The following is a 27,196-nucleotide window of genomic DNA, read 5'->3' on the forward strand; positions in this document are numbered from 1 at the left end:
TCTCAAGGCTACCAGCACATCGTAATATGGCCTGTCAATTCCCCCCCCCCCCCATATTGGCAGTCACCATGATGCAACGGGGAGCTGAGTAGGAGCTTTTGGAGTGTAGATCTCCCACCCATTAAAAATTCCTTACTGCAGTTGACTATAAGGATTCCCCTTCTCAAATCCTAATGAAAACAATAACACACCAGGTTGCATTAGCTTCAGTTTGCCTTCCAGAAGGAGAAACCACGAACCTGCCCAAATTGGCGCAGCATCACTTGGGAGCAGGACGAACCATTTTTATTCCTGGTCCTATTAGTACGTTAACAGTAGAGCTTTGATGCCCCTGTTCTCACCCTCCCCAACTGCCTCTTTGAACACACAAGAGTCACGTGGGCTGCCAACAAGAGCTTGCCGTCTTGTCTGGAGGAGTCTGGCGATGCTCTTCTTCCTGGGAAGCGTTGATGAGTTGAAAGTCAATCCTTTATTGGCAACACAGCTGCAAAGGCACCTTTGAAAATAACCCCAGAGGAGGCGCAGCAGCAACAACAGCAGCAGCAGCAGCAAGGAAGGGCTTTTAAGTCCCGATCCACACCTCTAAAACACACCTGTTCGCTGTGGGAGCAAGCATACCATCCATATATCGGAGATTATCATCCTTTTTGCTAGCCATGGATTGCCTTGGCAAGAAGGTGGCTGGCATCAGCGAGGGGAAAGCTGAGATGCCAGTCGTGTTCAAAAGCCCCAGAGCTGAGTAACCAGCCCAGCCTGGTAACTAAAGGCCTACACAACATGATAAGCCAGCCTCATCTAACACCAGACGAGGAATATATATATGTGTGTGGGTATCTGTGCCTGTAATAAACCGAAGTTAAACTCTTTAGGAAAACCTCCCCAGTTATTTCAAATAATAGCTTACTGCACTGTAAAATGTAAGGCTAGTTGTGCTATAGCAACCCTGATCACCTCTCTATCTGGGGAAAGAACCCCTTCCCTAGAAGGGCAGGGATCCCTTGATCATAGCTCAAGGTTTCCCCTTGGCTCATATTTGGAAAAGCTATAGGCAGGGAGCAGCTTCCCACAGCTTAAAAAAGGATCCATTCTGGACGGTCTGGCTAACAGCCTGCGACGTGCACCCAATCCGAGGCACCAGAGATACTTCAGATGGGTTTGTAAATAATCGCAGCTGGCATTGCAAAGGCCCCCAAGACCCACATCGAAAAACAGAACAAATTTGCTTGGGGGAGAGATCCTGTGCAGTTATGGGCCTTGCGAGGGGAGACCGAAAAGACCGTTTCCTCGAATGTGCAAATCCCACGCCATTGTGATCCAGCATTTTTCTAGATCACAGAAACGAAGCTAGATCTTTACAGCATATGCAAGGGACATATATATAGCCATTTCCAGTCCCCACCCCCTTCTGCCTCCTTAACGGATTAGAATTATTTGTTGTTAATATTCCTAGAATAAGGCCTGGTTGACTTTCACTAAGATTCAAAGCTGGTGGTGGCAGCAGTAGCTGAAGGCGGTTAGGACACCCACACAAAATAAGCTACTTCATCCAAATCGACGGGATAATCCGTCACCAAGGTGGGTGTCTTTTCAAAGAGCTCCCCTTTGTAGCTGCGCCATTTGCCAGCTGGGATGTAAATGTCTCGCTCTTGCTTGCCCATCTCCAAGACGGGAGCCACCATCAGGGTGTCCCCAATCAGGAACTGGGAATCGATCTTGTGTGCAGCCTCATCGTGGGGAGAAATCCACCAGATGGGCCGGATGATGGGGTCCCCAGTGTCGGTGATCTCCCCGGCCAGCTCCAGCAATAGAGGGGCAACCAAAGACTCGTGGAGTCTGGTGAACTTCAGGGCGATGTCTATGACCTCTCTGTCATAAAGCCATGGTGGGATGGAGAATTGCATGGAAGGCATGAAGGCCGACAGCTCCAGCCAACGGATGTAGAGCTCTTGGTCTGGGATTTCCACTGCCCCATCCGTCTTGTTGGGAAAGAAGTTCCCGCCAATCATGTCGGCCGATATGAAAGGGTATCCCAGCATGCTGATGGTCAAGACGGTCGGTATCAAGGACTTCAGCCCAAGCTCATATCCCCAGACTGAATCCCTGTCAATGATGCGGAAGAAGCAGGAGATGTTCTGAGACTGGTAGCCAACCCTGACCTCCGCTAGCTCGTAAAATGGGATGGCCATTTCTGTGTAGCGCCTGGACCAAATGCTGGGGTCCGACAAGGGGCGGAAGGTGCTGAACTGTTTGGGAAGGTAGCTGGTCTCACCGGCATCAAACTTGAAGGAAGAGATGCCGTACTTACTCCGGAGTTGCCTCAGGTGGCTCTGGAACCAATCCCTGGCCGCAGGGTTGGTGAAATCCAATATGGCGCCAATTCCGTTCCACCACTCGACCATAGCAGGAAGCCTCCCCGTCGGCTCCTTGATGAAAAGCTGTCTCTCTATTCCTACCCCAAAGTTGGAGGAATTGTAGTTTATGAACGGGTGCGTCCAGAGAGTGACCTGAAACCCGTCTTCTTTGAGTTTCTTGAACGTCTCCGTCACGTTCGGGAACTTGACCGGGTCGAAGTCGAAGTCCCCGTACGCTTGCGTGTAGGTGTCGTCTATCTCGATGTGGCTCCAGTTGAACTTGTACTTTTTGATCTTCTCAGCAAAGCGCAGGAGCTTGTCCTGGTCAATGTCGTTTTTGTACAAGGCCCAGGTAGACCAGATCGGGTACTTGAAGGCGTTTTCCGAGGGAATCTTCGAAGGCTTGTAGAAATACTTCCTCACCATGTACTTGTGGATGGAGGTCACGTCGGAGCCGATACAGACACGATAGCTCAGCTCTGGGAACGGCGGCTGCCCCAGTGGAGGCTTGTAGGGGGAATCTTTGTACCTGGCCTGGAAGACGAGGGACCTTTCGGAGGCGTTGAACCCGAGGTGGAAGGGGACAGAGTCGTTGATCTTGATGGCGGCTGCTTTGGAGGACAGCCAGTACCTCTCTAGGATGCCCCCAAAGCTGTTCCTGAAAGAGTACACGTCGCTGGTCACAAACGGCATGGGCTCCTGGTACCCGGGCAGCTTAATGGGCCAGTGCTGCACGCTCATCTCGCAGCCCCCATACCAGTGGGCGTCCCCCCAGAACATCTTGTGCTCCACCACGGTGTCCGCCACAAACTCCTCCCACCGGACCCGGTAGCACATTACCGTGTCTTTTGGGGTGACGATTTTAATGAAGAAGTTGAGCTTCCCTTTGTCAGTCCTGGTGCAGGTTAGATTCGCACCCTCCCTGGAGCAAGACTCCAAGTCAAGGATACCCGACTGGAAGGCCAACCTGAAGACAATCTCCCCATCCTGGTTTTTGATGGTGAAGCCGTCCTGATGGAGGTCCATCTGCTCCGTCTTCAGCCTCTCCGCCTTCCGAAGGGATGACACGTAGTAGCACCAGGCCACCACGGCTGCGATGAGCAGGATGAGGCCAAGCACAATGGCCACTATCATGGGTTTCAACTCCTTGACTGGCTTCTGCTTCACGGGGGTGAAGTTCTCTGGCAGAAACGAGTACATGGCCGTGTCTTATCTGGAGGAGCTCTTTCCAAAACAGAGATTGCGTCACCTTATCTGCAAAGGTCTGGGGCGGTGGGGACTATATAAATATCTATCTGGTAGCAAAGAGCCTTCCACTCCTTATGACCGGGTCTCTCTCATTGAAATAAGGGCGTTTGTCTTCATTAGAATGCACACTATTTTCTTTCCGGTCCAATTCAATGCCAGAATGCAATGATCTGGAAGGAAAGAAGGAAAAAAAGAGGGAGAATGAGGAAAGGAGGCCAGGAAAACAATGGAGTGAAAACAGGGGCCCCCAACCCTTTAAGGACACATTTCAGAATCAAAGAACAAAATACAAATATCACTGAATTAAAACATGTTCAGAATTGCCTCCCACTCCCCACAAAAGGCAAATCGTATATATAAAAAAACAGAAAAACAGACAATTCCCGAAACAACCCACCTCAAAAGTAAAAACAAAAAACACCCCTCAAATTACAACTGAATAAAAACTAAAAACCAGGAGGGGCCAGGAGCCTTGGTAGGTGCCAAAACCATGGTCCCACAAGTGCCATGTTGGGGACCCCAGGCTTAAAAGGTTTATATGTCCTTTACTTTAGTGTATCCGCTGGTGGCCTATTAAGTTGGCCTGGCTGTCTAACCACTGGGTTTTATGAATGCAAGGCCTCCTAACCCAGTGGCTGCTTTTGCCAGCTGAAAATAGCTGGTGGTGCTTGGCATGGGGGGGACACAACAGCAAGGGAGCCAATGGCACAGATTTGCTTCCATGTGGCTGGAATGCCATAACGCCCCCCCCGAACACACACACACACACACACACACACACACACACACACTCCTGTAGTAGCAACTGTCCTGCTGCCTTTATGCCTGAATTTGGCACAACACATTGCCTTTTACATAGGTACTGCAAATCCTAGAATGCCTTCCCCACCATATTTGCATTAGAGGACAAATGCAGAGTTGGGAAGTCTCCTGTTTGCCTGTACGAATGAGAACTGCTCCCTTGACTTTAGGAGACAGATTTGTTCCCGTCTCCAGTAACAGGGATCCCGCAGTCCCTGGCCTTTAAATCCATTACAGGCCGTTCTGCACACACGTACAGCATTTAAATGTGGGGCCCTCCAGGAATGCCCCCCCTTTACTGTGCATTGCTGGTGATTTGTGCTCAGGATGGTGTTGCGGCAGTTACACACAAACCCACATTCAATACTGTTTGCTACAGGGATACAGTCAGTAGGTGGGAATTAGAGGGTGTCAGACTTCAGCTAGGCTCCAGGTAGAAGCTTGCCAATGGCAGCAAAGGAGCAGAGCTTTCTCAGGGAAAGAGGGCAGAGATATTGAAGCAGGGGTTGGATTGCCCTGAGCGGGGGCTTGAACCTGGTGACTTCAAATGTCCCTCCCTGCTCAGTGAAGTAAAAGGAGGTGGCCTTGAGACATCTGCTGCAACGAAGGCAGCTGCAGTTTTGTTTGTTCGCTCAGAGCCAAACCGCTGTTCTCAGCACCTCCACGAAGCCATGCTAATTAATATCTTACCAAGGGTGACGCTAAATAGGGATCACAAACCTGCAAAATCAGGTTTCACCTTTCCCTGGAAGAGGAACGCGTAACCCCGAGGGAGGTTTCAGGTTGCGGCTGGCATGGGGAGCGCCTCTCCCACTCCCAATGTTGTCATCGTATCCAAATGCCGCCGGTCAGAGAAGCAAGTTATTTTTTGCGAATAGACCCTGGGGCCTCTCTAGGGAATATTCCTAAGGGGCAGCCGTCCTCCTGCCTGACTTCCCACACTTGCTGCTGCTGCTTGGAACACTAACGGTAAAGGGACCCCTGACCATTAGGTCCAGTCGTGGCCAACTCTGGTGTTGTGGTGCTCATCTCACTTTATTGGCCGAGGGAGCCGCCGTACAGCTTCCGGGTCATGTGGCCAGCATGAATAAGCCGCTTCTGGCGAACCAGAGCAGCACATGGATATGCCGTTTACCTTCCTGCCGGAGTGGTACCTATTTATCTACTTGCACTGGTGTGCTTTCGAACTGCTAGGTTGGCAGGAGTAGGGACCGAGCAACGGGAGCTCATCCCGTCGCGGGAATTCAAACCGCCGACCTTCTGATCGGCAAGTCCTAGGCTCTGTGGTTTAACCCTTGGAACAGTATCAGCTGCCAAAAGATGGGCCTGCTAATCCCAGTGTCTGAGACAGAATATCCAGCTACAGCACATGGCTGGTTTTCCCTCACTTTGGCAAAATGCAGATGGCATGGGTCTAGGAAAGGGTCTGCAATTCTGGCTCCAACACAACATTTCTAGGTAGCAGGTGACTTGCGAAGCAGGTCAATTGACTGCATACCTGAGTCAAAATGTAAGCCCCATCTACACTAAACATTTAAAGCAGTACAATCATCATAATCACCATCATTTTATTATTTATACCCCCCCATCTGGCTGGGTTTCCCCAGCCACTTTGGGTGGCTCCCAATAGAACACTAAAAACAGAATAAAACTTCAAACATTAAAAACTTCCCTAAACAGGGCTGCCTTCAGATGTCTTCTAAATGTCAGATAGTTGTTTATTTCTTTGACATCTGACGGGAGGGTGTTCCACAGGGCGGGTGCCACTACTGAGAAAGCCTTCTGCCTGGTTCCCTGTAACCTTACTTCTTGCAGGGAGGGAACCACCAAAAGGCCCTTGGCGCTGGACCTCAGTGTCCGGGCAGAATGATGGGGGTGGAGACGATCCTTCACTTATACTGGGCTGAGGCTGTTTAGAGCTTTCAAGGTCACCATCAAAACTCTGAATTGTGCTGAGAAACGTAGTGGGAGCCAATGTAGGTCTTTCAGGACTGGAGTTATATGGTATCGGCGGCCACTCCCAGTCCCCAGTCTAGCTGCCGCATTCTGGATTAGTTGTAGTTTCCGGATCACCTTCAAAGGTAGCCCCATGTGGCGCACATTGCAGTAGTCCAAGCAGGAGATAACTAGAGCATGCACAACTTTAAACACTTGTGGCTTCCCCAAAGAACCCAGGGAACTGTGGTTTGTTAAGCAGGCTGAGATTTGTTTGGAGACCCCGTTCCCTGAACAGAGCTACAATTCCCCAGGGAATTCTGGGAACTGCCCAGCAAAGTCACCAGTTAGCTGAAGCAGGGAGAGCAATCATAAATTTGGGCGGTAGAAAAATGCAGGCTGGACCCGAAGATGATTTGATGAACGGCAGCCATACAGAAAAGTGCAGAAAAGTCGCTGCCCCATCAAGCTCACCCAGCAGCACGGACTAAATAAATCTTTTCATCCCTTTAACTCCTAGCTTTTCAGTTGTTTTCAATAATGGGATTATGGCGGCATTAGAAGAGATTAGCCACAGCAAGCGACAGATTTAACCAAAGGAAGCGTTCAGCTGCCAAGTCCCCGCACTAAGGGTGGGTTGAAGGCAGGAGGTCACTTTGTGACCCATTAAGGGCACTACCCAATTAAAGGCTTCAATTAATTATGTGAGAGTTTTCTCCCGGTTAAATATGCATAAATTGGCATGGAGCTATCTGGAGAAGCACTGGGGTGCATCCAGAGAACATGATGCTTCCGTAGTGGGATTTACTATTCTTACACGTTGGGACACGGGTGGCGCTGTGGGTTAAATCACAGAGCCTAGGGCTTGCCGATCAGAAGGTCGGCGGTTCGAATCCACACGAAGAGGTGAGCTTCCGTTGCTCTGTCCCTGCTCCTGCCAACCTAGCAGTTCAAAAGCATGTCAAAGTGCAAGTAGATAAATAGGTACCACTCCGGCGGGAAGGTAAACGGCGTTTCCGTGTGCTGCTTTGGTTCGTCAGAAGCGGCTTAGTCATGCTGGCCACATGACCCAGAAGCTGTACACCGGCTCCCTCGGCCAGTAAAGCGAGATGAGCGCTGCAACCCCAGAGTCGGCCATGACTGGACCTAATGGTCAGGGGTCCCTTTACCTTTACACATTGTTCCAGCACAGGATGTGAGTCTGGAAAGGCACCTTTGCATTCCACAAAACCACCCTGATGCTGCAGCTGGCCAGTGGTCCATTGAGTCCTCATCCTGTTCTCACAGTGGCCATCCAGATGCTGAAAGCAGATCCTACGAGCAAGATCTGGGCCCTCCTGAGGTCTCCAGCAACTGGAATTCAGAAGCACACATCCCAAAACAGAGTTGCAACCCTTATTTGAAAGGCTGACAGGCTCAGCAGATTATCATTCCAAGGGAGTGCGAGGCGAGAGTTTCATGATCGAACGGAAGCTATAGAGATGTTCTGACGGTTGACACATCCCCTCCTACAAAGCTTTTAAAGACAGGGCAGAGTGAGCTCATGTGTGGGGCTTTCTCAGCCTTTGGGTTTGCTGTATTTGCTCACTCCATCTGGGTGGGTTCCTTTAATCCCTGTGGGACATCCAGCCTCATATAACCAGCATGCTTAAATCTAATAAATGCATGAAGAGTAGAGGAAGCTGTCCTGGCAGGCTTAGCCAGGTCACTCCCCCTCACCTTGGGAGGAAGTGTTAATAATAATAATCTATTTCATATACCCTGCCAATCTGACTTGGTTGCCCCCGTCTTTGTTCTTCCCATTCCACCATTTGGACCCCTACATCTTTGTGTTTCTATACCAAAAATTTTGAAACATTTAGCACTTTTGGAACCTAAGTGTCACCGCCTGTGTTTTTCTTGCTGCTGTATGGGAAAGCACATGAATTTGATCTTTGAAGGATCTGTAAGTAAACCATTTTTAACGTACCAAATGTGTGGCTTCTGCCTATGCTAAGGGGAACGGGGAACTTTGGAAGCTGCTTAGAAGGGGCTATTTTAAAGGTTTGGCAGACAATATTTCCATGCTTTACTTTGCTGCATATTTTGTGAGTTTAAGTATCTGCTGGGGCTCTCTCACCAAAGAGTACTACTACTACTACTACTACTACTACTACTAATAATAATAATATAATTTATTATTTATTATTTATACCCCGCCCATCTGGCTGGGTCTCCCCAGCTACCCTGGGAGGCTTCCAACAAAGTATTAAAATACTGTGGTCTGTTACACATTAAAAGCTTCCCTAAACAGCTTTTATTTCCTTCACATCTGGTGGGAGGGCGTTCCACAGGGCAGGTGCCACTACCGAGAAGGCCCTCTGCCTGGTTCTCTGTAGCTTGGCTTCTCACAAGGAGGGAACCGCTAGAAGGCTCTCTGTGCTGGACCACAGCACCATGGGCAGAATGATGGGGGTGGAGACGCTCCTTCAGGTATACTGGACCAAGGCTGGACTTGCCCCAAACCTGGATCTAGGCATCCTGGGAATTCTCCTTTTCTATAGTCAAGTATTTTTCTTTTCACCAAATTACAACAAAATACCAACAATCCCATCTACAAAGCTTGGCAATGAGTCCCTTGGCAATGAGACTGTGTCCTCCCCCTCTGCCTCCAGCTCCAATGATCCTCCTCCTCTTCAGCCTCACCTTCTGGCTGGTCCAGGTCCTTCCCTCTCCCCGATGAGGCCAGCAGGCTTGCTTCCTCCTCCCTGACACCTAGAGACAGAAGGGAAGGCCTTCTTCCCCCCATCCCTGCTGGCTCCCCCATCTGTTCCTTCTGCTTTCTCCTCTAGAGCCTGCAGATGCCAACTCACGCCAGTTTCTGCAGGAGCCAAAAGGCCCATGACACATGCTGCCTTTAACAGTGGAGGCAGAACAGAGGCATCGTAGTTAGTGGCTACTGATAGACTTATCCTTTCCCATCCATCGTATACTGTCTGTGTGTGTGGTTTGGGAGCTGCACGGTCAGGGAAAAAACAATGCTGTCCAGGGTTGTAAAGATTGCGGAGAGAATAACTGGGTGCACGCTTCCCACCTTGGATCAAATCTATGCTTACAGGTGCCATAGGAAAGCTGCAGAGATAGCGCAGGATAGTGCGCACCCCGGAAATGGTCTCTTTCAGCTTCTGCCTTCTGGAAGAAGGTCCAGGGTTATAAAGACTAGGACTAGCCGCCTGAGAAACAGTTTCTATCCAAATGCGATTTTGGTTTTAAACGCAGTGTAAGGTAGCGGGTGGCGCTGTGGGTTAAACCACAGAGCCTAGGACTTGCTGATCAAAAGGTTGGTGGTTCGAATTCCCACGATGGGGTGAGCTCCCATTGCTCAGTCCCTGCTCCTGCAAACCTAGCAATTCGAAAGCACATCAAAGTGCAAGTAGATAAATAGGTACCGCTCTGGCGGGAAGGTAAACAGCATTTCCGTGCACTGCTTTGGTTCGCCAGAAGCAGCTTAGTCTTGCTGGCCACATGACCCGGAAGCTGTACGCCGGCTCCCTCGGCCAATAAAGCGAGTTGAGCACAGCAACCCCAGAGTCAGTCCCGATTGGACCTAATGGTCAGGTGTCCCTTTACCTTTACGGTAGTCTCTATGGGAGTATATTGTATTTAATTATGGGGTATCAGAATTTTTAGGGGGCTAACCAGGCTGGGATAGCTGGGATAGCAGGCTTGTTGGTTTTTGAATGTCTGATGTAGATTTTTCCAATTTCATTGTTCTGTATGGACAATGACAATAAAGATTATCGTATCATATCGCATACTGGCCCATCAGCTGAACAACATAGAATTGCAGAGTTGGAAAAGCCCCAAGGGTCATCTATTCCAAACCCCTGCAATACATTGGATACGACCCAATTTTCCCCCAAAGCCAGCTGCCTGGTTAATAGGGAGACTACTTTAAAGGAACAAAAGATTCCGCGGCTAATTAAAACCAGGGATGAAGAACCTTTAGATGTTGTTGGCCTGTTCAGATCAGTCCAAGCCAGCATGTCCAATGGTCAGAGCAGAAGAGACCTGGTAGTCCAACGAGATCAGGGAGAGCCACAGATTAACCCCCCCCCCCCGATTAAATGGATGGATCAACTAATATAGCATCTTCTTACTCATCGTCCTTGTCCCCCTTCCACTCTTGTGCATCATTTCTCTTCTTCAGGAACGATAGATGCTTGAAAACAAATATGACAGCGATGCCTGGTGGGTTATTAATATATTTACGCCTCCACTGACAAAGTCTCTCACAGGCAGCTTCTTTTCAAGTGCATAAAAAAAATTGCACATTCTCCCCCCCTCCTTTCTTTTCTATGGCAGTGGATCCTGGGAGAAAAGCAAGATTACTAAAAATATCATTTCCCTCCTGTTGCAGCCGAGCTTTTCCTGTTTCATCTAGAAATCTAAGTCACGTTAAGCAAAAGACGAAGGCTGGTTTTCTAGGGGGTGACACAAAAGTGGTGTCAGTGCTGTGTCCTTGCAGCCAGGGAGGGAAGTCAAAATGTTTGGTTTTCATCCCATTGCAAGCTGTTCCAAAAGGAGACGAGCTACGGAAGGCCTGAGCAGATGTAGGACAGGATTGAAGGTTAGAGAAAGGACACCAAACTTAAATCCAGCCCACTCTGCTCAAACTTATGAAAGCCAAAGTATAGGGTCTCCCCAGCAAAGGAGACCAGGCTCCATCGCCAGGCTGGACTATTCCTGTGGACTTTTCAGAACTTGGTGTCTCTCTGGATTTGCCAAATATTGGTTTTAGTTTCTGGCCTCATTTAATACAGGTGCTTTACAGAGCCTGCTTGCTTTTACTGAATTTCTTGGGTGTATTTTTGTTTTAGCCAAAAGGCAGAAATGTATTGCAATAATTATTAACCATAAGGAACAGCAATGATGATGCTGGCAAGAGAATCGTCAGGCTGCAAGAATAGGGTTCCTAGCAAACTCACGGCCGGGGTAAGACATCAAATATCGGAAGCGCTTCCCCATGAACGAGGGAACAAGCTTGTTTTCTGCCGCCCCAGAGGGCAGGGCCCAAGCCAATAGATTCAAATTACGAGAAAGGAGATTCTGACTAAATAATAATAATAATAATAATAATAATAATAATAATAATAAATTTTATTTATATCCCGCCCTCCCCAGCCGAAGCCGGGCTCAGGGCGGCTAACAACAATAAAACAGTACAAAAGTACAGCACAAACAACACTGTAAAATCATTCATTATAAAATTAATTAAATTCAAGCCACTGGCCACCATTGGGTCAGATCTCCACGAAGGTTGCCAAGAGAGGGAGTCAGGCTGCGCCCTACGAAGAGGAAGAACACTCTGAAGCTAAGAGCTGTTCAGCAGTGGAACGGACTCCCTTGGAAAGTGATGGACTCTCCTTCCTTGGAGGTTTTTAAACAGAGCGATTCCTTTGTGTCCCTTCCAACTCTACAGTTCTGTGATTTAATGAAGATTTGAATCCAGGACTTCTTCCCTGACACTCAAGCTACCGCGTTACATTAACCCCACCCCCCAGAGAAATGAGCTGTTATTCTGCACCTCTGGACTCAGTTAGATTGGTAATGAAAAAGCGATTCATATGTGTTGTATATGCGATATAACATTGTGCCACCAGATGGCGCTGTGGCGTCCTGTTTTTCTCTACCTGTTTTCCCTGTTTAAATTTCCCACGCATTTATCTGAAACGCTTCTTTGATATGTCTAGACCCAGCCTCTGGCTTGCTCTTCTCTCCCCACATTCTTCTCTGTTTGCGTTGCTCAGAAATTAATTTCTCAAGTATTGTATGTTTGCAACAGTACATCAAGTCAGACAAGGAAGGCTGCAAAGGAGGCGGCGAGAGGGTATTCCAGAATTTGTTTCGGGTGCAGACAGGTTTCTGCTCTGCCTCATCCTAGTCCTCAGGCCTCCAGCTACAAAGTTCCTCCCGCTTCCTCTGCCCTGTGCCAGCAACGCAACCGCCTCTGCCAGAAGCTCATGCGTTTCGTAACAAGAGCAACAAAGAATCTTGTGATTAGGAGAGGGAGCTGGAAGAATCCAAGAGGGACTCCCAACAGGCTGTAGCACCAGAAGCTTGCTGAGTTGGGCTGCAGGCTAGAATGCACTTAGGAGCAACTGAGTTTCCCGTATCCAAGGGTGAGAGACACAGTTTGGCATGAGCTCTTGCCAGGGCTTTCCATACTAGTTTGCCACAATAAATGAGCTGTCATCGGAATCAGGCAGCTGCAAACAGACTGCGTTCTCTTGGCTGCATGAGCTTCAGAAAATCCTCAGCTCCGTTTGCTGTCCATCTTCCCCAGTGATAATGCTGATCTTATAATTTATTTCTTTGCCACCTTACAATTGATTTGCTCAAGTAACCGTTGTCCAGGGATGGAGGACTAACTTGCCCTTTCCCCTTCATAATACCTTGGTTCGAAGAAGGTCTTATTTATTGCAATATCTGAAAAACCCGTTTTTTATGAGTTTCCAAGTGCAAAGACAAACCTATGCAGCTGCACGGTGGTCGTTCCAGACATATATCAAAACACACGGTTGTCAGGTTCTTGCAAAGTATGGTTTTGCCTGGATTTGGCCGTATTCCAGGACTTATTATCGACTGCTCCATTGTGCTCCATTGTGCAATCCCGATCTTACTATTCGTGGCATTGTTTTCAATCCCTCTGCTCTCCATCATTTTCGTAAGTTGCGGCACATAAGATGTCAAACAGTCAAGCCCTTGTTTGTTTCTACATCTCTCAAACATTTGTAAAATTTTATTACACATAAATTTTATGTGTAATAAAATTTTATATCTATATCTATACAGTGGTACCTCGGGTTAAGAACTTAATTCGTTCTGGACTTCTGTTCTTAACCTGAAACTGTTCTTAACCTGAAGCGCCACTTTAGATCAATCTATCTATTTGTTAGTTGCTTTATCTTGCTCACGGCAACCCAAAGTGACTTACAACCAAACAAACGGACAAAACATCCCACATAAATACTGTATCTATCTATCTATCATCTATCTATCTATCTATCTATCTATCTATCTATCTATCTATCTATCTATCATCTATAGAGCTATATATATATATAGTCATATATACAGTCATACCTCGGGTTACAGACACTTCGAGTTGTGCGATTTCGGGTTGACAACCGCGCCGAACCTGGAAGTACTGGAATGGTTACCTACGGGTTTCAGTGCTTGCGCATGTGCAGAAGTGCTAAATCACACTTAGCCCATGCGCAGACGCGCAGGTCGCGAGTTGAGAATGCTGCAGGTTGTGAACGTGCCTCCCGCATGGATCACGTTCGCAACCCGAGCATCTACTCGTGTGTGTGTGTGTATAAATATATATATATAAATAAACATAAGGATGTAATCAGAGTCCTGCTGGATCAGGACAAAGGTGGCCCATCTCGTCCAGCATCCTGTTCTCACAGAGGCCAACCAGATGTGTCTTGGGAAGCTGGGAAACAGGACAGGAGTTCAACAGCATCAACCGCACCTGTGGTTCTTATCAACTGATATCCAGAGGCACGCTGCCTCCAACAGGGGAGGGAGAGCCTAGCCATCGTGGTTGGTAGTCACCAATAGCCCTGTCTTCCACAAAATGTTCCGTCCCTGGCATCTCCCGGTAGGGGCTCGGAAACGCTCCTTGCCTGAAATCCCAGAGCGCTGATGCCGGCCAGTGCAGCCAACATGGAGCTAGATAGATCCATAGTCTGACTCTGTATAACCACCTGCGCCCCTATGCTGACGGTTGCAAAAATATGGGAGCACTCTGCACGGCAGATACAATGGAGAAAGTCATTCCCCCTTGGAAGAATTCGAGAACGCAGCTCTTTGGGAGGCTTAAAATGGTAAAGGTAAAGGGACCCCTGACCATTAGGTCCAGTCGCGGACAACTCTGGGGTTGCGGCGCTCATCTCGCTTTATTGGCCAAGGGAGCCAGCGTACAGCTTCCAGCTCATGTGGCCAGCATGACTAAGCTGCTTCTGGCGAACCAGAGCAGCGCACAGAAACGCCGTTTACCTTCCCACCAGAGTGGTACCTATTTATCTACTTGCACTTTGACGTGCTTTCGAAATGCTAGGTTGGCAGGAGCAGTGACCGAGCAACGGGAGCTCACCCCATCGCAGGGATTCGAACTGCCGACCTTCTGATTGGCAAGTCCTAGGCACTGTGGTTTAACCCACAGTGATATTAAATAATTGAATCAAGTGCCAACTTTGAGATGCCTCTTTAAGGACCAAAAATGGATACAGCAGTTTTAATAACGAAGCATTTATTTTCTATTGCACGGCTATTTTTGCCTGCTCAAATCTGGTAATTCGTGAAGGAGCCTTTGATTGGCTCTCCTTCTTGGTAGCTAATTATGTGCTGTTTGGGGAAGCCGAGGCCTCATCCTGACCCCACTTGCATGTTTCAGAGAGAGAGAGAGAGAGATCATCGCTCCTGCCTTCCAGCAGGTTGATTTCAGCTAAAACAGCTGCAGGCAAATTTCTGCACCATGCTTGCCAGTTTGGCAATGTTTTCTTTGTGAGTGTGAAAGACCCAGAGCTCTGAAGGGAAGGCAACGGACAGGACAGGCTTTGCAAGCAAATTCAGCCTAAGACAGAGACTGCTGCTCCAATGGAGTCTGGCATCGGCTGGCTTTGAAACTGCCAAGGATTTTTCTGTACAGAAGCCATTTCAGACTCCAGCAATGGGGAACTTGCAGGGTGTCTGAGAAGGGGCTGGCTATTAAAATGAAGCCTTTGGCAAGAAACATGCTTGCCCCAAACTGGAAATTGCAAGAAATTCCTACTATTGCGGAGTGCTAGACGAAAATGAGTTATGCGGAGCTAGCGCCAAACTGACGAGAAGAATTCGGGATCAGGACGATCAGAGGTTTCAAGAAAGTTGGAGTAAATTTATGGTGTATATAAAGGATAATTGTAAAACTCTAAAAACAATGGCAGGATTGAAAGAGCTCTTACAATGTACGACAGATATAAGGTTAAAAATGGAATACACGATATAAGAAAATAAGAGATACCCGCTGAAGGGATGGAGGGAAGTCGCAAGCTCGGCAGAGCTAAAGTATTTATGTGATTTAATGTATTGTATTGCAAAAGTATGTATAAGGAAAATAATAAATAAATATTTAAAAATAAATAAATAAAACGAAGCCTTTGGTGAATGGCTGCAACCACAGATCAAACACTTGTCAATATTCTGCTTGGTGGCCAGTCTATACAACAATTTTAAACACTTTTTTTGCCCCGCTATGGAAACCCTGGCTCCATCTTTTGCAAACCCAGAATAGGAAGATGCCTTATATCACGTCCGACTGTTTGTTCATCTTTCCCAGGTATTTTATTCTTTGACTGTGAGTGACTTTCCAGGGTTTTTCTCATTAGCAAATAGTGACAGAGTAATCTGTCTGTCTGTTTGTTTGTCTCTAGATTCAGGTGGGTAGCTGTGTTGGTCTGACGCAGTCAAAATAAAAATAAAATAAAAATTAAAAATTGTCCAGTAGCACCTTATAGACCAACCAAGTTTGTTTGTCTGTCTGTCTGCCATCTCTGTCCTTCAGCAGAGGGTAATAGCCAGGGCTGGGTGATATCTGGTTTTTTCAACACTGTGATATAGCACCAGCTAAACATCACAATATCCTGATAAATCACAATGTCTGAAATAAGGATGGAGCTATACAGAGGAACTGGCTGGCTTCACGGTTTTCCCCACATTGTGATTTTTGCATAGCACACATACATGATTTGTGATATATTGCCAGGTCAAAAGCTACAAAACCGATATCATGATATGGACTTAAAACCAGTTTTGGATGATATATCAGTATATATAATTCTGCCCGGACGCCAAGGTCCAGCGCCGAGGGCCTTCTGGCGGTTCCCTCGTTGCGATAAGCAAAGCTACAAGGAACCAGGCAGAGGGCCTTCTCGGTGGTGGTGCCCACCCTGTGGAACGCCCTCCCATCAGATGTCAAAGAGAAAAACAACTACCAGACTTTTAGAAGACATCTGAAGGCAGCCCTGTTCAGGGAAGTTTTTAATGTGTGGCATTTTAGTGTATTTTTGGTCTTTGTTGGAAGCCGCCCAGAGTGGCTGGGTTAACCCAGCCAGATGGGTGAGGTACAAATAAATAATAATAATAATAATAATAATAATAATAATAATAATAATAATAATATCACCCAGCCTTATCTGCCATATCTGCCTAACAGGATAGCTGGCCCTGCAGAACAGCTTGAAACTGGCGCACGGATCGTGAAACTGGATCGTGAAAAACTGTGCCTGCATGAGTCAAGTTAATCTCCCTGCAGAGGCCCAACAGCCCCCAGTAAAGCTCTACAGGAGAGGAGGGGAAATGGGCAGAGGAGACACATGTCTGTGTTATCCCCGAAGACTGCCAATGCATTTGCTGTGCACAGACCGAATTAGTCTCCGCCAGTGCCCTTCCTTGCCCTTTTTGCTGCTGCCTTTGTCCAACATGTCCTGCAAAAAATAAACGTTATCAGAGCCTCGGTGGGCTATTTTTCACCTGACTCCTTTTCTGCTTTGTTTGGAGCGTTTGCTGGGTGTTCCGGCAGGTGCGGAAGAGAGAGACAGATAGACAAAGAGCCTGGAAACGAATTCATTGCGGCTTGACCTTTCCTAGGCGAGATGAGGCTCCTTCATCAGATTGCAAAGAGAGTCACCGGTAGCCACATCAGATTTAGCGCTGATTACCCAACGCCAGGGACAGGAATTTAGCACAGCAGATCCATCAGCAAGGTCAGGCATGACAACGCAAACCAATTTGGGCTATTATTTTCCCCTCAGATCCAGTTTCTTGCAAGTCCTTGCTTCACCTCCAGCTGCAGCCCCCCAGACGTTGCGTAAAATAGCAAGTCGGTACAGAACACAAATGGGACGCGGGTGGCGCTGTGGGTTAAACCACAGAGCCTAGGGCTTGCCCATCAGAAGTTCGGCAGTTCGAATCACCCACGTCCACCTACCTTCCAATTAAACCTCAAGTGAGACAGGCAAGGCAGGTTAAGGTCTATCCAGGTGGAAACATCTCTAGGTGTCCTGAGTGCGACACTGCAAATGTTGAATGAGAGATGTTTGCAGTGGGGCAGGGAGAGTCGGGGCTTTGCACAGAAGTGAGGATTTGACTCAGGTGGAGGGGCCTGTCCTGATGAGCACCTGTCCACCTCCTGGGAAAGCTCTAGGCCAGCACTGGAGAACATTTGGCCTGATAGCTATTGCTGAATTACAACTCCCATCATTCCCAAGCTGGTTTGGGCTGATGGGATTTGGAGTCCAGCAACACCTGGGGGGGGGGTGTCACAGGTTTCCCATCCTGCTCTAAGCCCCAAGATCTGTGGGTCCTTGGCAGAGGGTGGGAAGGAAAACCCCGGAACGGGTTACTTCTGGGTTTTGGTGGCTGCGCATGCGCAAAAGTGCAGATGTGCCGCTGCGGCTTGCGAACATGCATCCCACACAGATCACATCTGCAACCTGAGCATCCGCTGTACATTATAACATGAAACAATAATGCAAAAAGACTGGTGTATAAATTTTACGGAATGAAATAAAAGAAATAATAGACTTGGCTCTGCGCTTGCCCCTCTCTGCGCCACCCTGCCCCTCTAAGGCTTCTGGGTATAACTTGGCTCGCAACTGCAGTCTGCTGCCTCTGCGTCTTTGAAACCACGTTTAAAAATACGCCTGGATAACATTCCACTTGTGGGATCCAGAGCCACAGAGACTCTCATTTTCCCAGGCAGCTGCCAAGGGGTGTGTATGTGTGTGTGTGTTGAACTGCCACGAGTTGGCAGGATCCCAAGCAGGCCTGCAGCAGATAAACTTCGGTAGATCCGGTGTCAGGTGGCTTTAAACAAAGCCCAGCTGCACCTGACCGAAGGCAAAGGCCTTCCTCACTCACGGTTCCACATGTCGGCTGCTCTCAGCACCAAGGAAACCAATGGCTGAGCACCAACATGAACCACGCGCTCGGCGTCAGGCAGCGATCTGCATCCTTTATCCCACCAGCGGGATTTGCATTCTGCAGCCTTTTAAAACATCTGGGCAAGAACTGACCCTCCATGTGTCCCTATTTTCCAGTGACAGTCCTGTATTTACGGAAGCTGTCCCAGTTTCTGATGTGATCCCAGAATGTCCCGCTTTCCCTTAGGATTAGGGCGTAGATACAGGGTGGTGAGATGGGCCTCCGCCAGGGGCGCAGGCGAGGGGTGTCTGTGCAAAATCAGCTAAAAATGTCTCCATAAATATGTCTATAAATAAAAACATTGATTATTGGCTCATAAAAAAAGGTTTTTGATTGAGGGTGAATTGAATGGAGGAGAGGCAGAAAGAAGAGCTAATTTGTCGGTGGCTAGGGGGCACAATCTGGACAGTTCTGCCAGGGGCGCAAGATCACCTAGCTACAGTTCTGCTTAAAGGTTAAAGCTATGGTTTTCCCAGTAGTGATGTATGGAAGTGGGAGCTGGACCATAAAGAAGGCTGATCGCCAAAGAATTGATGCTTTTGAATTCTGGTGCTGGAGGAGACTCTTGAGAGTCCCATGGACTGCAAAGAAGATCAAACCTCTCCATTCTGAAGGAAATCAGCCCCGGATGCTCACTGGAAGGACAGATCCTGAAGCTAGGCTCCAAGACTTTGGCCACCTCGTGAGAAGAGAAGACTCCCTGGAAAAGACCCTGATGTTGGGAAAGATGGAGGACACAAGGAGAAGGGGATGACAGAGGACGAGATGGTGGGATAATGTTCTCGAAGAGACCAGCATGAGTTTGACCAAACTGCAAAAGGCAGTGGAAGACAGGAGTACTTGGCGTGCTCTGGTCCATGGGATCACGAAGAGTCAGACACGACTAAACAACAACAACGAGAACTTGAAGAGTCACTGCCAGAATAAGAAACGAGATGGTGGGACAGTGTTCTCAAAGAGACCAGCATGAGTTTGACCAAACTGCAGGAGGCAGTGGAAGACAGGAGGGCCTGGCGTGCTCTGGTCCAGGGGGTCACGAAGAGTTGGGCACGACTCAATGACTAAACAACAACCACATTCTCAAATATGTGTAACTGAAGCTCAAATTATTAATTACCTTAAGGATGTGCTTTAAAAATACATGCTTACGGGGGGGAAAGTCCTCTCTTTCTGCTCCCCCTTCCCCAAAAAGCTTCTGTAAGGAACTTCTGTAAGGAACAATAAATCGGGCCTGAATTATTATTTAGTTGCGATTATTGTGACTGGGTGACCATTTGGGTCCCATCCAGATCGACAGCTAGCTCTACGATTTATGATTTGTGCAAACAACACAGCCAGGCGGTGTGTTCATACCACACAAACTCCGCAGCCAATGCTGTTATAGGACAAAGCAGATTAGCAGGTCTCATTTGCACAGAGCGAGAGGGAGAAGTAATCATCACACCTGCACTGAGAGGGAAGCAACTGCGGCAGCCAATATTCTGCGTTCCTAGCAGCAAGGTGACCGAATCAAAGATTCGAGGTGACCCTTCCTCCCATCACAGAAGGCACAAACGCTTCCCATTTTCCAAGCTTGTTAATTATTATTATTATTATTATTATTATTATTATTATTATTATTATTATTTATACCCCACGCTCCCTGGCCAGAGCCGGGCTCAGGGCGGCTGACACCAATAAAATCACAGTAAAAACATAATGCGGGGAGGGAACCAATTTAAAATACAGGTTAAAATGCAATTTAAAATGCAGCCTCATTTTAAAAGTCAAAACCATAAGGGGAGGGAAACTTAAGGGTCAGACTGAGTCCAAACCAAAGGCCAGGCGGAACAACTCTGTCTTGCACACCCTGCGGAAAGATGTCAAGTCCTGCAGGGCCCTGGTCTCTTGCGACAGAGCGTTCCAGCAAGTTGGGGCCAGTACTGAAAAGGCCCTGGCCCTAGTTGAGACCAATCTAACCACCTTGCAACTTTTGACCTCCAAAATGTTGTCATTTGTGGACCTTAAGGTCCTCCACGGGGCGTACCAGGAGAGGCAGTCCCGTAGGTAAGTAGGGCTTTAAAGGTCAAAACCAGCACCTTAAACCTGATCCTGTTAACACTTTCTGTGCCCATCTTGACAGAGTTGGGAGACCTGGACAACCCGTGTCTCATCAAGCTGCTGGAGCAGTGAAGTGTAGCGGTTAGAGTGTTGGACTAGGACCTGTGAGTCCAGGGTTCGAATCCTCACTTGGCCCTGAAACTCACTGGGTGACCTTGGGCCAGACTGACCTACCTCACAAGGTTGTTGTGGAGATTAAATGAGGAGGGAGAAAACCAGTTATATCACTTGGAGCTCCTTGGAGAAAAAGGATATAAATGCAATAAATAAATACAATTAATAGTAACATAACCCAGTCCACAGGTGCCATGGGCTAGCCAGATTTCTCCAGTGTTGCAGCCCAAGGGGGTAGCAAAAATTAAACAAGAGGAAGCTCTTTGGTGCCCTTGGGGGGCTCACCTATTTCAGTGGTGAGGCTGTATTTAATTTACTAGGTCTGAAGACTAGTTCTAAGCACATAGCTAGCGTGTCCTGCCCTGAAGGATTCAAACATCAGCTGCCCCAAAACAATATATAGTGGTACCTCGGTTTACGAACTTAATCCGTTCTGGAAAGCCACTTCCACCTTAAGGAGGAGGTGGGGTTGCGGGCTTCAGGTGGTGGGTGTAGGCCAGCCCCACACGACTGGGGGGATTCCCAGCCTTGTCACCCACTGGCCGGCCAATCGGCTGGCTCTGGAGATGTGGCCTGCCCTATTTAAGGCAGACTGCAGCCGGGGATCTCCCTCTTTTGCCACCTCCAGCTGTTCCTGTTTCCCACCCTCCTGCCCTTTATAGGTTTTCGTTCCTTGACCTTGCTATGGACCTTGGTTGGTCGCCATTGAGGGGCCTGGTAGGAATTTTTCCACTTGGCAAATTGGCACCAGCCACTTGGTTTTCGCCTGCCTCGTAGCAAATCGTCACAACTTTCTTGTATTGGCGGTTAGGCATTGGTATTGCTCTGTAGATGGAAGAGGGGAGGTAGCGCCATCACCTGCCCCACATATTGAAGGGTAGTCCGGTAAAGGATTCCGGGGGGCGTGGCCCTGTCCGAAGCCTATGGAGGTGAGGGCCTAAGCCACGCCCCCTATAGGTGACCCCGGGGGAGTTCCTAGTTGATGTGCATCAGCAGGACTCCCCCTACTGGTGGTTAACCCTTCCAGGACTTTAAGCAGACGGGCTGAAGCTGGATAGTCGGTTAGGACCAATGCCTAAGCCAATACCGCTCATCACCTGTAACCAATAAAGTTGTGGCCTTTTTTAGCCTGTTAACCTTAATAAGTGTGTCGTGGTCATTATTTCCAGCTGGGGGGGGTCGGGAACTCGCCACGCAAGTCCGTTCTTAAACCAAAGCATTCTTAAACCAAGGTGTGCTTTCCCATAGCAGTGGGGGACCCAATTTACACCCAATAGGAAGTGCAACATGTTCTGCTTCCAAGGCAAATTCACAAACCAAAACACCTACTTCCGGGTTTGCAGCTTTCTTAATCCAAGTTGTTCACGAACTAAGCTGTTCTTAAACCAAGGTACCACAGTATATGATTCTTTAACTGTGTGAGTCCCACATTTCAAGGGGGTTAAACTAGAACGACCCTTTGAGTCCCTTCCATCTCCACAATTCTATGATTCAATCAACAATTTGATTCTATCAACAGTTTGATAGTTTGCTTCCTGCACATCTTAAAAGAAAACCCTCTGCCTTAAATCACAACTGCTTAGCTTGATTGAAGAGGCAGCGGGAAACAGCTGTGCCTTGTGGGTCTTCTGCTGAGGAACAGTGTTTTCAAACCAAGGGGCTAGTCCTCATGGTTGCTGTCAAATCGCTCGGAAATGCCGGGCTGATACCTAGGGCAGCTCAGAGCCGAGAGCAGGTGTCAAACGGCTGGGGCGTCTCAACAGCCCTGCATAGCTTCATTAACTTCCTGCAAAATCTCCATCTCCATTCGCTGTGATGGGCCTTGGACCCACATTTCCCTGATGAACCAAGTCTAATTCCTAATCCACACTGATCTCACTGTACCCTCTTTGGTAGAGGGCACCACTGGAGCCAGAACAGGAGTCGTGAGGCTTCCGTTCCTGATCCAGAAAGAGAGTCAAGTCTCGCCTATTCCTGTTTGGATCAAACGAGGTAAATGCATTCTGCACATCAGCTTTCCCCAAGATGGTGCTCTGCAGAAGCACAAAATCATTGCTCACTTTGTTCCTTGAATTACAGACTTGGGAGGTGGAGGGGAAAGAGAGAACGGCAGATGGGGAAATTAGAGGGCTTCTTCTAAGCAACACAGCCTGCCTCTTAAAAAGCATTACAGTCATTTGACATTCAGGACGCCTAATTAGAAAAAAGAAAAAAAAAAGTCTGAAGAGAACCGCTTGCCCTGAGATCCTGCAGAAAATGAGCAATGTAATTCCACCCTACAGCACTGCCCCATTCATTTCGGCGAGCCTCGTGGAGCAGATGTTCCCAGCTGATCATACCTGTTTGTGTGTTATCCATTAAAAGCATTTACCCACTTATAGACAGCCTATCCATTCTGAAGGAAATCAGCCCTGAAAGCTCACTGGAAGGACAGATCATGAAGCTGAGGCTCCAATACTTTGGCCACCTCATGAGAAGAGAAGGTCTGTATAGTTAAAGCTATGGTCTTCCCAGTAGTGATATATGGAAGTGAAAGCTGGACCATAAAGAAGGCTGATTGCCAAAGAATTGATGCTTTTGAATTCTGGGGCTGGAGGAGACTCTTGAGAGTCCCATGGACTGCAAGGAGATCAAACCTCTCCATTCTGAAGGAAACCAGCCCTGAGTGCTCACTGGAAGGACAGATCCTGAAGCTGAGGCTCCAATACTTTGGCCACCTCTTGAGAAGAGAAAACTCCCTGGAAAAGACCCTGATGGAGGGCACAAGGAGAAGGGGACGACAGAGGACCTGATGGTGAGACAGTGTTCTCGAAGCTACCAGCTTGAGTTTGACCAAACTGCGGGAGGCAGTGGAAGACAGGAGTGCCTGGCGTGCTCTGGTCCAGGGGGTCACGAAGAGGCGGACATAACTAAACAACTCAACAACAACAACAGACAGCCTGCAAAATATGGCTGTCAGCACAACCCTGGATATGTTTAAATGGAAGAAAGTCTTGTTGAATACAAAGGAGCTTACACCTCGGTAAGTGTGCACAGCCTCAAGGGCTCTCTCGTCAGAATCGCAGAACTGGTACGTGCGCAGGAGCCTATGAATGAGGCCACAAACAGGCAGAAGTCTCCGGGTGACTGTAGCAGCCCAGTTGGCCTGACAGCTGTCACAGACACATGCAATAACCCACTCCCCTCCAGGATTCTTTCAGTGCTGCCACTGCTCCCTTGGCTCAGTCACCCCCCCCACCCCCATACTGCCTCTGACTGTTTTCTTGGCAAAAACCAGACAAATGAATCGCAGTGCCTTTGACTGCTATATACCTCTCCTGCAAGAACAGGCAGGTGCTACCAGAGCATGTAAAGACAGCAGAGGGAGAGTGTTGGAAGGGAACTTTGTGTGGGTGGCTGCTGGAACCACTAGCTGCTACAGTCAAGCAGAGGCTTCTCACTATGTGGAGGCACTTTTGGGAACGAGGGAACAGATTTAGGAAGGCCACTTAGCCCTGATGAGGCTTAAAATGAGAACCCCTCATTTTTTAGTACAGCAGCTGTTTATTTCCAGTCATTATGGCAACTTTAAAAATAGTAATCTGAGTGTGCATGTTTGTTTTAAGCGCACTATTAATATGCATTTACACTGTCAGTTTTATCTTGGTGGTGGTTTTTCCTCTTCCCCAGAAAAGCTGCATCTGAAAGGCAGCAAGGGGTAAAAACCACCCTGAACTGTTTGGAAAGGCAGGAACTAGTATTTAAAAAATTAAGCCGCCACACGGACTGCTCAGCTTCCGCCCGGCTTTGCAACCGAAATTATAAACATTCATTTGCTGGGGCAAATCAGAGCCTTCTGTCATTTTTGCTTCCTCTCTCATGATTCAGGCCAGCTGCCTATCTGCAGTTTCAGTTTTAAACTCTGCAGGAACATTAAGGCATTTGACTGTTCGTGTATATCTTTCAAAAGGAAGCTTTTTCAAATTGCGGAACTGCTCAGGGGAGGGAGAAGTTTCTCGATGATATGACAGGCACTAGCCAGTCAGTGCTGTGCATCAAACTTGCACCATCACCACCCTATGGCTGAGCCCTAAAGAAAGAGGATACATTTGAATGGAACACAGCGCTGCTGTTTCCAGGGTGGTGGAGGAGGAGGAGTTTGGATTTGATATCCGGCTTTATCACTACCCGAAGGAGTCTCAAAGCGGCTAACATTCTCCTTTCCCTTCCCCCCCCCACAACAAACACTCTGTGAGGTGAGTGGGGCTGAGAGACTTCAGAGAAGTGTGAGTAGCCCAAGGTCACCCAGCAGCTGCAGGTGGAGGAGTGGGGAATCGAACCTGGTTCACCAGATTACGAGTCCACCGCTCTTAACCACTACACCACACTGGCTCCACCACACACACAAAAGCTGTGTCTGTGTTCGGTCTCTCTCCACAATCCCGCCCCCTGCAGACACAGGGACAGGGGGAAAAGAAGGCAAAATGCTTTGTTTGTTGCATTTCAGCAGAAGCAGAGTTTTGCCTTGTGAAGCACCTGACAGATTCCTTCCCTACTTTTAGACTTTACTGCTAAGTTTGACAAGCTAAAACTAGACCAGGACACTTTTCTTTTCCTGCTAGTTAGGGACTAGGAGAAAATTTGTGTGTGTGTTGCTTCAGCCTCTGATGGGGAGGGTGGGGCTGGTATTTCCCTGTCAAATCACTAGAAAGGAAAAGATAAACACTATAATATCCGTTCACTTTTCCTTAAGTAATCCAGAAATGAGACAGAGAGACAAGACATCAGCTTCTGGGGTGGCTCAGTTTGGAGAGCACGAGAATCTTAAACGCAGGGTCGTGGGTTCGAGCCCAACGTTGGGCAAAAGATTCCTGCACTGCAGGGGGTTGGACCAGATGACCCTCGCGGTCCCCTCCAACTCTACAATTCCATGATTCTAAAAGATAAAGTGCCATTTCTTATTCAAGGGCAAATTTCACTGGCAGAACTGAACCTGCCTCCGGAATGGGAATTTCCCCCTTCTCCTCCTGCCCACTTCTACATTCACACAACAGCCTGGATGACTGTAGCTCTGTGGCTGGGGGCATACAGGCGAAGGGGTGTAGCTCAGCGGAAGAGCATCTGCTTTGCCTGTAGAAGGTCTCAGGTTAGATCCCCGGGTAGGGCTAGGAGAGGCTCCCTGCCTCACACCCTGGAGAGCTGCTGCCAGTCAGTGCAGACAGCACTGAGGGAGGTAGAGTAGATGAAAAGCCTGATTTGCCATAAGGCTACCCCTGGCATCTCCAGTCAAGAGGAACAAGTAGGAAGTGGAGACCCAGGAGCGCAGCCACCAGTCAGAGCACGAGGCAAACTGGGTTAGAATGACACATAACTTGACAGGTTCCCATGGCTCCCTGGCAGCTCTCCAAGGACGCAACAGATGCACGCTGCAGTGACAGGCAGAGGTGACTTGCTGTGCACAAAAAACGCACACCAAAACCAACAGGAGACCATATTATCCCGGGATTCGTGAACCCACAAGAAAAGCGAGCAAGGAGCATCCAGCCTGCGTCGCTGGAGATCTGCCTTCGGGAACCAATTTGGGGTTTGCCGGATAGCGTGGCAAGGACCCCCCCACCCGCCGCCCGCGGCTGCAAGGAAACAAGAGTTTAATGTTCCACGAAGAACTTGGGCGTATTATCTATTAACTAGAGGATCAACAGCTTCTCCCTCGGCTCGACCAAAGTCAACAGCCAAGAAGGCGGGGAGGGAGGTGGAAGGAGCGAGGGAGAAGACTCAGGGAAGGGGCTCCGCGCTGGGAAACAGCTGATCCGGCACCCTTTGGCTACGTCTCCCCCCCTTTCCTTCTCCGGCTCTGGGCAAGAGGGAAGGCACGCTATTTATGGGGGTCACAGAGTGCGCCTTCATCCGGGCAGGGGGTTTGTTGGTTGCAAACACTACTGAGAAGGAACGGAGTGTGTGTGTGTTGTGCAACTTTCCAGGCACCCCCTCCCCCGAATTGCAAAGAGGCAGAAAAGACCTCTCGCCCCCCACTCCCAAATCGGGCTGCCTCCAAACCTCCCTCCCTCCCTCTGGCTCTGCAAGAGCAACAACAACAACGCCCCCCCCCCCAACTCTTGCAACAGGCCAGAAGTTTCAACTTCGACCTGCAGCCGCCGAGCGTTTTGCAAAGCGAGCCTGTCAGGCGGTTGCGCTTGGAGATTCAGCACGCGCGCTGGCAACGGGGAGAGAGAGGGCAGCACCCAGACCCGTGTCAGGATGTGGCCAGGGAGAGAGGAGCCCCCACCTCCCCCTGCACCCCCCCCGGGGTTGGGGAGGGCGCTGTCAGCCTTGCCAAGAGGGCCCGGGATGGGGAGGCTGGGAGGCGCTGCTCCGGCTTGTTTACGCGTCCCCTATCGGGCCATGGGAAGAAGGGAGGGCAGCCGAGGTCGGCCCAGCCGCCGCCCCGAGGCGCCTGCAAACCCGGAGCCGGCGGCCACCCCTCTGCACGCGCGCGCGCGCCTTGCCCACCTCCGTCCGGGGTCCCCGGCGCAAGAGGCGCCTCCGCTGCGGGGCTGCTGACTTGGTGCTGCCGCTGCTCCTGCCGCCGCTGGGCTGCTCTTCAGGTGTGAGGAGGAGGAGGGGGGAGAGAGGGGGAAGAGGGAGGGCAGAGG

At 48.9% G+C, this 27,196-nt stretch overlaps 1 protein-coding gene across 2 annotated transcripts; it reads right to left on the reverse strand.

The window, feature by feature from the left end:
- Positions 1 to 263: 263 nt before the first annotated feature.
- Positions 264 to 27,196, reverse strand: LOC309380033 (myogenesis-regulating glycosidase-like). Of its 2 annotated transcripts, none has more exons than XM_081929742.1 (2): positions 27,054 to 27,196; positions 264 to 3,769 (listed from the first exon to the last, which is right to left on the reverse strand). In XM_081929742.1, exon 2 carries the CDS (start codon positions 3,549 to 3,551, stop codon positions 1,515 to 1,517), a length of 2,037 nt encoding a protein of 678 aa, XP_081785868.1. In that variant the 5' UTR covers positions 3,552 to 3,769; positions 27,054 to 27,196; the 3' UTR covers positions 264 to 1,514. The 2 variants fall into 2 exon arrangements, with proteins under 2 accessions (XP_081785868.1, XP_081785869.1); XM_081929743.1 differs by lacking the exon at positions 27,054 to 27,196 and adding an exon at positions 7,505 to 7,639.

The sequence above is a fragment of the Podarcis melisellensis genome (genome assembly GCF_964234715.1).
Source record: "Podarcis melisellensis genome assembly, chromosome: 11".
Taxonomy (NCBI): domain Eukaryota; kingdom Metazoa; phylum Chordata; class Lepidosauria; order Squamata; family Lacertidae; genus Podarcis; species Podarcis melisellensis.